Here is a 13,454-nt window from a genome sequence, read left to right on the forward strand (position 1 = left end):
TTCTTTAAGTGATTATGCATATTTTTACTGCAAAAAATATTAGCATGTTTAATTGCATGTGTCACATAATACAAAGCAGCACATGCTCTTTCTAAAAATGAAATAAAAACTTATTTCTAAAAAACACATGGCCCAAAGGATTTAGAGATAAGGACTGTGAAACTCTAAGTCCAAATCATTCCTATTCAGTTTCAGAATGCTATTCTTCCTACAATAGATCTACCTTCTGTTTCTGCTGGCATGAGACGTGTACCTTCATTCTAAGCCTCAAAGAACTTCCACAAATAACTTTCCTAGGAAAATGGCACAGTTTAAAAATAACTAAAAAAAAAGGTCCCACAAGCAAGAATCAACCAGAAACAGACCCATGAAGACTTAAGATGCTGAAATTACCAGATTATAAAACAACTATTCTTTCTATGTTTAAAGAAATAAAAGACAAACTTTAAAAACATATGCAAGGTGAAGTAAGTCAGAAAAAGAAAAACAAATACCGCATGTTAACACATATATATGGAATCTAAAAAAAAAAAAGAATGGTACTGATGAATCTAGTGGCAGGGCAGGAATAAAGACGCAGACATAAAGAATGGAGTTGAGGACACGGGGGAGGAGGGGGAAGCTGGGGAGAAGTGAGAGTAGCATCAATATACGTACACTACTGAATGTAAAATAATTAGCTAGTGGGAAGCAGCAGCATAGCACAGGGAGATCAGCTCGGTGCTTTGTGATGACCTAGAGACATGGGATAGGAAGGGTGGGAGGGAGCCTCAATAGGGAGGGGATATGGGGACATATGTATGCATTATGACTGATTCACTTCGTTGTACAACAGAAACTAACACAGTACTGTGAAGCAATTATATTCCAATAAGGATCTATTAAAAAAAAATCATATGCAAGGAACAGAAAACTGTAAAAAGACCTGGAGGATTTGAAAAGAAAAAAAACGAACAGAACTTGTAGAAATGAAAATACAATCCCTGAAGAAGAAGTTCAATGGACAGGCTTACTAGCAGATGAGATGGCCTAAAGAGAGGGTGAGCGAGCGGAAAGGTAGGGGCAGTGAAATTATTCAGAATGTGGCGCAGAGCAGGAAGGAGATAAACAAGGTGGGGAAGAAGCCAAGACATGGAGAACAGAGTGAGAAGGCCTGAATCTGGTCACAGCCAAACTGAATCTCCAAAAAGAGAGTAGCTAGAACAGCACGGAGGCAATTTTCAAATAGGACTAATGAGACATACCAACCTACAGACTTAAGAAGCAGAAAGAATCTCAAACAGGACAAATAAAAACACATACCCAGACACACCACAGTGAGAGTGCATACTACAAACAGAAAATCTTAAAAGCAGCCAGAAGGGGGAAAAAAGTCATTCTGAAAGAAAGCATCAGTTAGACCAACAGCTGGTTTCTCAAAAGCAGCAATGGAAACCAAAGGACAGTGGAGTGATATCTTCAATGTTTCAAGAGAAAATAACTACAAGTAAAATGTCTACACCCAGTGAAAATATCCCTAAGATTGAGGGCAAAATAAAGACGTATTCAGGCAAAGAAAAACAGATTTTTTTCCCAACAGATCTTCATCTAAGGAAATTTTAAAAGACAAAGAAAATGGTGTAAGTGGGAGTAAATTTAAAGAAACAGTCATAGTGTAAAAAACCAGTGTCTCATGAAGTTAAAAAATAGCAAGTCCAGAGGAAGGTAAATGGAATAAAGTATATGAAGGATCTTGTGTTAGCTGGTAGAACAGCAAAGATATTGACTGACTTATACCTAAGTGAAAAACTCATGTTGTAATTTCTAGAGTGGCCTTAAAAGAAAAAAACAGTAATAGAGTGTGTAACTTCCAAACTAGTAGAGAGGAATAAATTAAATGACAAAATATATCAAAAACAAGGTAAGAAAATAATAAGACAATCATATGAAAAAAACTTCATGGAGGATGAAAGGACAGTAATGAACTAATAAACCAGTTACCTGATGTGTAAATGCCATTTCAATCCTTAAACTTCTGAATATGGAGATCATATTCTGTGACCCCATTAATTATGTAAATAGACGATTTGTTTCTAAAAGTGACCCACACAAGAGTCCCAGGTGGTCACAAAGGCCCAAGCAGACTTGCTTGCTGGAGTCATGACCACCAGCTACCGTCACACAAGTTAGAGGGAAGCACGATGCACTTCACTGCACCAACGTGTGTGACAGAGCAGGGAGATCCTGAATCCCTCATATCTTACTCTGAATTTAACCAAAATAACCGCTCTTATTTCTGACATGTGGTGTCTGCCGTGGTCCCCTGAAAACTAAGGAGAGTGACAACAAAAGAGATCCAGTCTCAGAAAGGAGACAGGTAAGTTTTTCTAAACTGCATCTAGGGTAGGCTCTGGATAGGGAGAGACTAAAAAATGACGTCCAGAAGTAGGATCACTCATAGTTAACCAAAACTAAATCCAGAAGCAATCCACAGGAGAGACTGAAACATTTAACTAAATAAATAATAAATATTTCTGCATGGTAAAATACTTCATAGACAAAGCCACAAGGCAAACAACAAACGAAGAAAACACATTGCAATTTATATAACAAACTGAGGGCTGATCTCCCCATTAGATAGAAGACTCCTAATGTTTAAGAAAAATACCAAAATGTTGAGAGAAGAATGGACAAAAAGACAAACAGTCCACCGAAAAAGAAAGGCAAATGGCCCTTACATGTAGGAAAAAAATATTAAACCTCACTCATAAGAGAAAGTACATTAAATACACTGAAACACCCTTTCCCACCTATGAGAATAGCAAAAATCCAAGAGCTTGTTGACTCCCTCTGTTGGCAAGGGGGAGGGAAGCAGGCACCTCACACATTCTGGGGTGAGTGCATAACGGTTCCACCCCACAAAGAGGAACTTGCATTTACCTTCTAGGACTCTAACCTGAGGACCCACCTCCACAAATATGAAATAGCACATACACCAGACATCCTTTGTGGTATCATACTTGTAACAGCAAAAGATTGAAAAAAGGCAAAACATCCCTCAAAAGGGGACAGATTAAACTATGGTACATGCAAATGATGGAGAACTGTGAAGACAGAAACAGAATTTAGAAGACTTCAATGAACTGAAAGGGAGTAATTTTATTTTTCAAGATCTGTATATACTGTGAAATGATCACAATAAATCTAGTAATGATCTATTTTTAAGTGAAAAACAAAAGGTACAGAATAGTATATATAGAATGTTACCTTTTATGCAAGAAAAGGAAAATAATAAGATACTTTTATGTATATGCATTTGCTCATTTTTGCAAAAAGAAACACAGAAAGATAAACCAGAAACTGATGAAAATGGTTGCCCATCATAGAAACAGTGTGGAGCTAACAGTGAGAATACTGACTACTGAGTATATCTTTTCATATAGTTTTGACTCTTAAATCATGTTTTACACATAGCCAAAAATAAATTGTAATAAGAAAGGGAGGAAGGAAGGCACACTTGGCTTCAAAGGAAACAGGGAGCGGAAACCCCAGGAGGTTACTTTGTTAGACTCACAGGTACTCTATTTGCTTGGATTGATAATACCTTTTCCCTCTAGCTTCTTTAAATGACCCTGCCATGCTCCACAAACACAACCACTGAAGTCCATCCGTGAAATCTTAAAAGAAGAAACAGAAACACTGTAAGTTCTCTGTGAAACAGAAACGAGCCAGATTTCTCCGGCTGATGGAAGGTGCAGTCCGCTAACAGCAGCGCTGGCTACAGCTCTGGCTACAGTCCCGGCTTGGGCTGTCACACATCCAAACTAATGGGCACCATGGTACCTCTCACCATCCAGGCCACCCTCCCCCAGTAAGTGGCCGTGGGGATTGGAGAGAACTGACCCCTCACCCAGCTCCAATCCTAGCACACTTGTCTCAAGACTAAAACTACTGATTCAGAGGGGTCTGATCAGTTTGCAAAGCTCACAGATTTGCCCCTGTCAGCTGCAGGAGGGCCCTGCCTGCTCCTAAATGCATAGAAGGCCAGGCACTACCCTCGTGGCTTCTGGCAGCCCGTGACATAAGGGATCCCACCCTGGGGATGAAGTTGGCCCATTAGTGCCTGCAGCACCTGTTTTTGGTATTCCATGATATCCAAGTACTAAAATAATGGGGTTTTGTTGGTGTAATTTTTGGTGTATTTCAACATTTACAAAAATTCAGGCCTGTGACTCAATTATTCACTTGAAAAGACAAGCTGATGAGCTGGCTTCCAGTCTAGACTGGCTTGCAGATCACAACAAGCAGCCCTATAGTTACATATCACAAAGCCTCTACCCACAAGGATAATTCTTTCTCTGTTTCAAAGCCTTTCCAACTAGTGGAATATGCATGTCAGTAGTCAAACTGCTACAGGTGACTCTACACTGGAATTGCCATTCATACATGACACAACTGGAGGAAAAAGAGGAACTTAAAATCCTTTTTAGAAACAAAAACCACAGTTTGCTACCAGTGGAAAAAACCTGACTAACAAACATACACACAAATGAACAGAAAAACCCAAAGAGCTGTTCAAAAAGATTTCCTGCAAGTTATAAAACAAAAGATATAATCACTTGAAGATGGAAACAGAAAATATTAGGAGTTAGATTACTACTATTTCCTCACCATTCTCTAAGTTAGTCTAAACTAAGAAAGAACTTTTTGGCTTCTGGAAAAATCTGCACAAGAATACCTGATGTCTCAGTAACATCACTGGCAAACTTAAAGATAAAACATCTAATTAAGTGATTTTTCTGGTGTCTTTTTCCTTTATTTTATGTTGTGTTTGGCTTATCATTTAATGCTTTATTAACTGCATCTGCATCATCATTAAAATGATTATACACCAAACATTTACTTTTTATAAATTTATGTTGTATTTTATAGCTTTATAATACATGCTATTATGTTTTCATTTGAATGTGGTAAATATACACTGATTTTTCTGTTTCATGAAGCCTCAACCTTATTATAGATCACTCAAAAATGAACAGCAGCACTTTGGTATTAAGTGAAGGAAAGTACAAATACACTCAGAGGAGGGCCAGGCACAGGAAACAGAGACAGAGAGTGCCAGGGCATAAGTCTGCAAGCCAGCTAACCCTCTTAATGCTGTAGCTAGTCTGAGTAGGTTCTGTACCTGCAGCAGAGCACACAACAACTGATACACAAGTTCCCCAAATGCCACCTACCAGCTCTGCTTCATCTTCACATCCTGGGGAGAAACGTATTTGGGTCTCCGGCAAACCTTTCTAACTGTGCCATAAACCAGGTTTTTCTGAACGAAGGCTGGGAGAAAAAACAAACAAACAAACACATATACACATATGGGATAGCAATGTTTTATAAACACAAATTAAATGGGTTGGAAAGCTAATCCAAATGTAAAGCTCACAATCAGTCTGTTAAAAAAATAAGGCAATTTTACACATTTCAAATATTCAAAAAGAAAATAGGTATCTGTAGGAGACTGGGTTTAATGAATAGATGAATGATTAGTAATTGACATATCAATTATACATGAGTGCTTTTAAATTGTTCCTTCCAATCTTGTTTAAACTATTAATTTTGCTCAGCAATTTTTCCCAGCTTGGATATAAAAAAGCTTCAGCCCAGCCTGAGACCGATTTACCACATCTTGAGCCAGTGGGATTTAGAGTTAATATAATAATTTTACTCTTATGAGTTTTTTTTCTTACTTTGACTAAACTTACCCTACAGAAATACTTCTCAACTTTTTTAAACCTGGACTGTCTTTAATAAATGAAATCCTTGCCCCACGCCCAAGATTCTCAGATTCCTCCTGAGGGCAGCAGTGGGGGCACGGGGGAACTATCTTTCATGTTGAAAAATCACAATACCTCTAAGTTAGACTACATGTCCCGACCCACCAGGAGAACTCTGTCAAGTCTTATTTTCTGCAGTAGAGTACAAACAATTTTCTTTCACTTGAAAAACTAACTCACCCTACTGCATTTCAGCATACACCCGGTGATCACCTAGGCGTGTGTCCCTCACGCCACAGCCTATGTGGTCATCACGAATGGGCACTCCTGGGGGGTCCGCACATTCTAATCGGGAGCCCGTAATCCAGAGATGGCTACCACAACTCCTTCAGTTACCCGTCACTCAACCTCCCACCAACACTCTGCTAATTAGCTTAAACGGGCTTTTTATTGGTCTGTTGACTAACACTGCAATGAACCTCAAATGAGCTTTTACTGGTGAAATTAAAAGGTATTCAAGATAAGTGAACTGGATAAATATATGCAAGACCCATTCCCCACCATCCCCCGGACAGGGTAAACATGAGGCCTTCTCCCTAATTTGCCCTTAAAGAGGATACACTAGGCGAAGTCCCTAAACAAGCCCTGATCTTGGGGATTCTGCCCAACTGATACCAGCTAACAGACATCAGAATTCTGCCTCTGGAGTCTTGACATTTGCCTTGAGTGACTGTTTCACAACAGGAGTCTAAAAGGCAGAGCCAAGTCTTTCCTGATCCTACAGAACAAGTCAGTTGTGCATGTTTCTTAAATGTCCCTGCTTCCTCATAAATACTTAGTTAATAAATGTGAGTGGCAGGTTGCGGTCTGAGACTTGCTTTCACTCTACCTAGTAGTCAGGTTATGAAGGGAGAAGTTAACTCACCTCAAAGTACTTCTGTGGCTACTGTTATGTACCAACAAACAAACAAAAGAATTGTGCCCACCCAAGAGAGCTTGAGTCAGTCTGCAGTAAACATGCTTTTTTCTTGCAGTCTGCAGTGAACTCAATGTGTGTGCTCTTCCCCACCCTCATCTTGACTGTTCTGTCCCCTGGGGGTGCTGCCTATGTTGAGAATGATAAAGGCTGCATCTGACATTTCTGGTTGATCTGTTTTGATACTGTCCAGATATTTTAAAGAAATATTTCAAACTATGGTCAGCAGGAGTCAGATGGGTGCTAGGTGTATAGACTTGTTCTTCAGGCCTGTCCTGACTTATTATTTCATATATTTCTCACCATCCCCTTTAACACACTTGTGTTTATCAGACTGTGGATTGCAAACCACCTCACATATGACTTGTGTTCTCCAGCTGACACTGAAGACTGTAAGCAGTTCTCGCTGTAGAGTAGAAGAAACTTTTAGGCTCTCTGTAGAGGCACATCGAGAGGGCAGCAATTCTACTTTAAGTAAAACCACAAGTGCTACAAACCACAAGCAAAACCAACTGGCTAAAAGCAGGCAGATAAAGTGGATTTTGGATAATTCACCAAAAACACTTTGCTGCCCTCCAAACAGAAGGTCCACAAAAATAAAGAAAATAATAAACTATGCTTAAAGGAAGGCCCACTTAATTTCCTTGAAAAATGCTGAAAACTCAGAGGGATTCAGAGTTTAAAATGTGAATTTAAAGGCAAAACTGAACTGAATAGGGATGGACTGATAAATCTCTGTGAAAATGACTTGAGAAAAGCCACAAAAAACCTGAAACTTAAAAAAAAAAAAAAAAAAAAGTCACAAATAAGCCACTGGAAGGCCTGACCAAAGGGTGTTTGGTCTGTTTCTGTCTATCTGCCTGTCTGTCAAGGCAACCAGAACAAGCCAAGGCCCAGACTAAGGACACCATGAGCAGAGCATCTGAAAATCTGCTTCCCAACAATTTTTAGTTGAAGTGTGTGCCTACCACGCGTTTAGCCGGCCAGCCGTCTGTGCTGAAGGTGTCTACAGAAAGCAGAGCTGCACAGCAGAAGCACCATGACACGCGTCAGGGACCTGGACGCAGGAACGCCCATGGCCCACAGGCTGATGCTGCCTGTCCTACACAAGGAGGGCTCCTGTCCCCTCCCATCTCCCCCCAGGCAGCTCCCCATCCATCCCGCTGGCTGGCCTCATCTGTTAACAGGTCTATCCCCCCTTCCAGTCTGGCAGCGCTTCAGAAGCAGGAACAACCCCATCCTTCTCTTTCCCAACTCTCAATGTGTGTGCGGAGTTTCTCCAGGGTTAAAATGGAAAAGGCAAAGCCAGCAGATGACCAGGCCCTGCTGGGTGAGTGCAGCGGGTCAGGACGTACCTTTTTTCTTCTGGCCAGATCAAGCGGCTTGCGGGATCTCAGTTCCCCAACCAGGGATTGAACCCAGGCCACAGCAGTGAAAGCCCGCAATCCTAACCACCAGGCCACCAGGGAACTCCAGGAAGTACCTTTGAAGTCTAATTCGTACGTGTGCTTTCCTGCCTGGAACCTCAGAGCGGCAGCCTGGGGGTCAGACCCTGCGGCACAGTACGCCAGGTAGGCCTTCTCCACATCGCTGCTGCTGACGCTGGTCACGGGGTGCTCCATGCCCTGTGAAGGCAAAGCCAGATACGAGGTGAAGGCAAGAAGAAGACAGACGCTGGGGGCCGTCCGCACCACCCGCAGATGTGCCCACGGTGGTTGTTTGTGTCCTGGGGGAGGCGGAGGAGAGGAGCCAGGCACGGGGCGGTGGCAGGAGAGGGAGGCACAGAAAAGGAGCAGACGCAACTGCCTCCTGAAAGCTGCTCGGGAAACAGAAGCCCGTACACGTGGACCCCGCTAACCCGGACAATGCATGGGAGCGATGAGAGAGAGGGCATTCAATTACTCGTGACGGATGATACAACCCTTCAAAGGAAGGTGACACATCAATGGTGAATTCTCAAATGTTGCTTCACTGAGGGCCTGAGCGACGCTACCTCCTCTGTCCCTTGTTCCCACCACCCTTTAATCAGAGTTCAGTTCTCCTTGCTGTTGTCTTTTTCTGGTCTCTTGGAGATCTCTGTTTTTTCAATTATCCATTTTGATCCCTCATCCTCTTTCCCATTACCTACATGATATCGAAGATTTTGGAATGGACTGAGTTTGAATTCTGGCTCTCGAATCTGTTTCCTCTATAACCTCAGCACGTTATTGGAACCTCTCTGAACCTCAATGATCTCAACTCTCTGACAGGAATAACAACAGAATTTAAATCATACTCATGTCATTATACAATAGGACCATCCCATCCTCAAAGAACTGGAAAAATGATTAAAATAAGGCACAGAGAGCCCTTAGCACAGTGCCTGGAACAAAAAGCAAAGGTGCCGCAGAAACAGAGGCAGATACCTGGGCATACAAGTCTGAAGTTTGGAGAGGAATCTGGTCTAGAGACAGAGATACAGACATCACTCAAGGTGGCCACCAATGTCAGAAGAGCGGGGGTTCAGGCTAGACCCCGGGAAATGCCAACATTCACAAAGGAAAGTAGAAAAAAGAAGCCCATGAAGGAGACAGAGGAGGAGCAAAAAAGGAGTGAGGCTCAAATGTGACATACAGAACATTTTTTCAATAAAATAAATAAGAACTTTTAAAATCTTAAATAATCAAACAAAACAAAAGCAAGCACATAGATACAGAGGACAGACCGGTGTTACCAAAGGGGAAACAAAGGGGAGGTGAGGAGAGGGTGAAATGGGTAAAGGAGGCCAACCGGTGACAGATGGAAAATAAACCTTTGGTGGTGATCACGCTGCGGTGTATGTAGAAGTCAAGATACAATGCTGCACACATGAAACTCATGTAATATTAGAAAACAATAAGTAACTGAATAATTAATTTAATCTAATTAAAGAAAGAAAGGAAAGGAAGGAGGGAGTGGGCAACAAGCTGGGTGGAGACTGGCAATGCCACGGGATTTGGCACCTGGGCCCTTTGCCATTGGCTACGGCTGGTGAGGGCTGTGCCGAGCTGGGTCCCACCTCCTGCAGGCATTCCATGAATGGTGACCAGATGAACAGAAGTCAGATTCTGGCAAGTGGAGGAATAAATGGAAGTCTTCCCTTTCAAGCAGAGATAGATGGGTTGTTTGGGTACAAAAGGGTGAGGGCAATTGTGGAGCGTCTAGATCAAACCAAAGGAGATCACAGGAGAGGGGAAAAGGCAAAAGGTAAATCGACACAAGAAGCCTGTTGAGAATAATCCAGTCTGGATACAGGTTGGGGTAACGCGTCATGGAGCCCACCACCTGAGGGACGGCAGGTTCAACGTGGGAAAACTCAGTGGGCCAAGAAGAGTAACACATTTATACACAAGTTTAGGTTATGGATTAAACTGTAACCCCCTAAAAGACATGTTGAATTCTTAACCCCCAGTACCAGGGAACGTGACCTTATTTGGAAATAGGGTCATTGTAGACGTAATTAGTTAAGATGAGATCATACGGGAGTAGGTGGGCCCTTAACCAACATGACCAATGTCCTTATAAGAGGACGGCCACGTGAAGAATGCTACTGATGAGCAGGTAGAGATTAGAGTGATGCAAATACAACTGAGGTACACCAAAGATCACCAGCAAACCACCTGAGGAAAAGACAAGCAAGAATTCCCTACAGGTTTCAGAGAAAACATGGCCCTGCTGCCACCTGGATTTCAGTTTCCAGCCTCCAGAGCTGTGAGACAACAAACCCCTGCTGTTCTAAGCCACCCAGTTTGTGGTACTTTGCTATGATGACCTAGGAAATTAATACAGGGTGGAGGCAACCTGGACCTGAAATTTGGGCGTATATCCTGAGCTCAGGCAGAAAAGAACCCAGCTTTTCTGATAATCAAGAGAAAACTGTCTTGAACTGGCAATTAGCAGAAAACTAAGAAAGAAATCCAATTATGGGGTGACATCAGAAGTGTGTGGAAAAGGAAGAGCTAGAATGGACAGGTCACCCTATGAGGGGCCCAGCCATTGGTACAGAATGAGACCATACAGCCGAAAGTCACCGAGTCCACATGTGCACATCTGAATGCACCAGCGTGTGGTATGTTGGTAAAACCCACAGACAGGTTATTCCCAGAGATTCTCGCTATTCTAAATCCTCAATGTTCTAAATTATGCACTCCAGCTATACCACAATAAAGGAGTAGCAGCCTAGAAAAGAAAAAGGGAAAACCCTAAGTTGGGTTGTTTGGAGGAGAAAGACCCCTGTCCCCAAAGTTGGGACAACGCAGTTTCTGAAGTCACCCAGGGTCCCGTGTCATCCCACTCAGCTCCCAGAAGGGGGACGAATCACCAAACAAAACGTGAGCGGCTGTCACATTTGCCAGTTGCTTCTTGTCTGCTGTGTGTTCCTCCATGACGTCTTCCGGTGAGCTCCATTCATCATCATCTCTCCCGCTCAATGCCAGGCTTGGCCTCTGCCCTCCCCTCCTGACCAAACCCAGAGCAATGCTGGAGAGCCTCCCTGGACAAACCCAGGGAAGACAGAAGGAACCCCAGGATGCTCAGAGAGGGAGACGGGTGGGGAAGAGGATGGACAGAGCAGTGAAGTGGGAAGGCTGGCACTGGAAGAAGTGGAGGGGAAGAATGAGGGCGCAAGCCATCTCCTAAGAGTGACCATGTCCAACTGGCCAGCGGGCACGGGCAGCAGCACCTCTGTCCTTCAACTGGCCAGTCTCTCTCCTGAGGATCTGCCAGGTGCAGGTATCATCCTCAGCAGGGGGGCACACCAGTGGCAAAAGCTCCCATGAAGCTCACATTACCGAGTCCCAGACAAAAAGATATCCCAAGTGCAGCAGAAACTAAAGCTTTACTATAGCATCTTACAACCCAGAAGAATACAAATGTCTATTAGACCACATATCCCAATTTTCATTTGGGAGAAGGTGTCACTATAGAAATGGTGACCTCCCTATACTTATACCTCTACAGGTAACCAGGGGGTTCCCTTTCATCTGATTCATCCACGAACATCTTTGAATAATTGACAGCAGCAATTATTTGACACAGATACCAAATCAATAGCTGAAATCAGTCAATTTTCGTATACTTGCCCACCTTCTGTAAAGTTGCTGCTACAGATAAGGCAGAAAGCTAGCTTTGAAAAGCCTTCCACTTTATTCCACAGCTGCACAAACACTCCAGCACACACATGCACTTGCTCTGGAGTTACCTGCTCAACAGTGAGAGAGGCATCTTTCTACCCCATTTAACGAAATGTCATCTCACTACAACTAAAGTCATTCAGTCCTAATGAACGAACAGATAGCTAATTGTTCAAAGATGGAACCTCATACAAATGAACTCTAAATTATCCCATTTTGCCATAATTCCCGCAAAGCAAGTGCGTCATAAGGGGACCTGGGGATCTTTGGCTCTGTCAAGGACTCCCCAGAGCAATCCTTGTGCCCATGTTTGGAAAGGCTCCCCCATCATGGACCCTCAGGAAGGAACACTCACCCTCTTTCCGTGACACTTACTTGTCTTCCATACTCCTGCCAAAAGCCAAATTCATCGTTCCAGTACCAAACCCAGTCAGTGGTGAGGATAAAGTGTGGAGGTTTGGTGACCGAGGAGGCCGTGGAGAGGCGGCGAGCCGAGGTGGCACCGAACATCATGGAGTTAAAGTTCAGAAAACCAGCGAGAAAGCTATTGGCTGACTCGGTGCACGTGACCCTACAAAAGAACATGAGAAGTAAACTGAAAACCCACCAGCCACATGGACTCAGATACTCAGCTCCCCCATGGTCCTCTAGATACTCAGCTGGAACATGTGAACATACATGTGACCTGCACATTTACAAAAATGTGTTGGGGTGGGATGCAGGACTTGCTTTTTAAGATCCATTTTGCTGTGTGAAAATAATAAAATCACAGTAATATGGAAAACCTGTTATCATGACATTCCTTTCACTACACAGAAAACGCTGATTAAAATATTCTTTTTTAAAATGCATTGCTGAGATGGCAAGAAACAGAAATCCTCAGAAGCCAAAAATAGTTAACATACATGGAATGCGTGTGGGGTGGGCCAGCCCCTGTACGAAGTGCTTTGTACATATTAAGGGATTAAGTCTTTGTAACACTGAAGTTGCAACTTATCCCCATTTCACAGATATGAAAACAGAAGCCCAGGAAGGTTCAGAAACCTGTCCAAGGTCAAACAGCTAATAGATGGCAGAGCTGGGGTTTAAGTCAAGCAGTTTGGCAGAACAGCCTGTACTCTGAGCCACCAGGATCTACTCCCTTTCCAAATGCTGAAGTGCCCCAAGAGCAAAGAGAAGGTCTGGAACCAGATAGGTGAATGAGGACTAAAGCCAGTGGCTGTCCAAGGGCAGTGTCAGTGAGTAAAGACAAAAAGACCTATTTTTAGCAGCAATGAGGAAATAGAAAACAAATGTAGGATCTGAATATGGTCAGGGGTCAAATATCCGAAGAGATTCTTCTGCATAAAACCATGATCCTAAAAGACTACATATCCTTAGTGAAGGGAGGCCAGGAAAGGAATCTGCTTTGCAAAGAAAGTCAGCAAGGAAATTTGCCTGCGTCAGTTTTGGCTTTGGATGGAAAGGAAGAAAACTTCCACTGAGAACTCATAAACAACTCAAACCTCACAGAAGTTAATTCACACTTCCTGCGTGAGAATTAACTTGAAAGTCCCACCGTGGCAGTTCCCAGAGAAG

At 42.9% G+C, this 13,454-nt stretch overlaps 1 protein-coding gene across 2 annotated transcripts in view; it reads right to left on the minus strand.

Moving 5' to 3' along the window:
• PARP12 (poly(ADP-ribose) polymerase family member 12) overlaps window positions 1-13,454 on the minus strand; it is a 46,974-nt gene that overhangs the window by 6,312 nt on the left and 27,208 nt on the right. For both annotated transcript variants that reach the window (XM_082472993.1, XM_082472992.1), the window contains 3 exons: window positions 12,252-12,447; window positions 8,210-8,351; window positions 5,217-5,313 (listed from right to left, as the gene is read on the minus strand). In XM_082472993.1, the coding sequence (XP_082329119.1) occupies window positions 5,217-5,313; window positions 8,210-8,351; window positions 12,252-12,447 (435 nt within the window). The remainder of the gene's footprint in view (window positions 1-5,216; window positions 5,314-8,209; window positions 8,352-12,251; window positions 12,448-13,454) is intronic.

This window comes from Balaenoptera physalus (genome assembly GCF_965194825.1).
Source record: "Balaenoptera physalus genome assembly, chromosome: 8".
NCBI classification, from domain to species: Eukaryota; Metazoa; Chordata; class Mammalia; order Artiodactyla; family Balaenopteridae; genus Balaenoptera; species Balaenoptera physalus.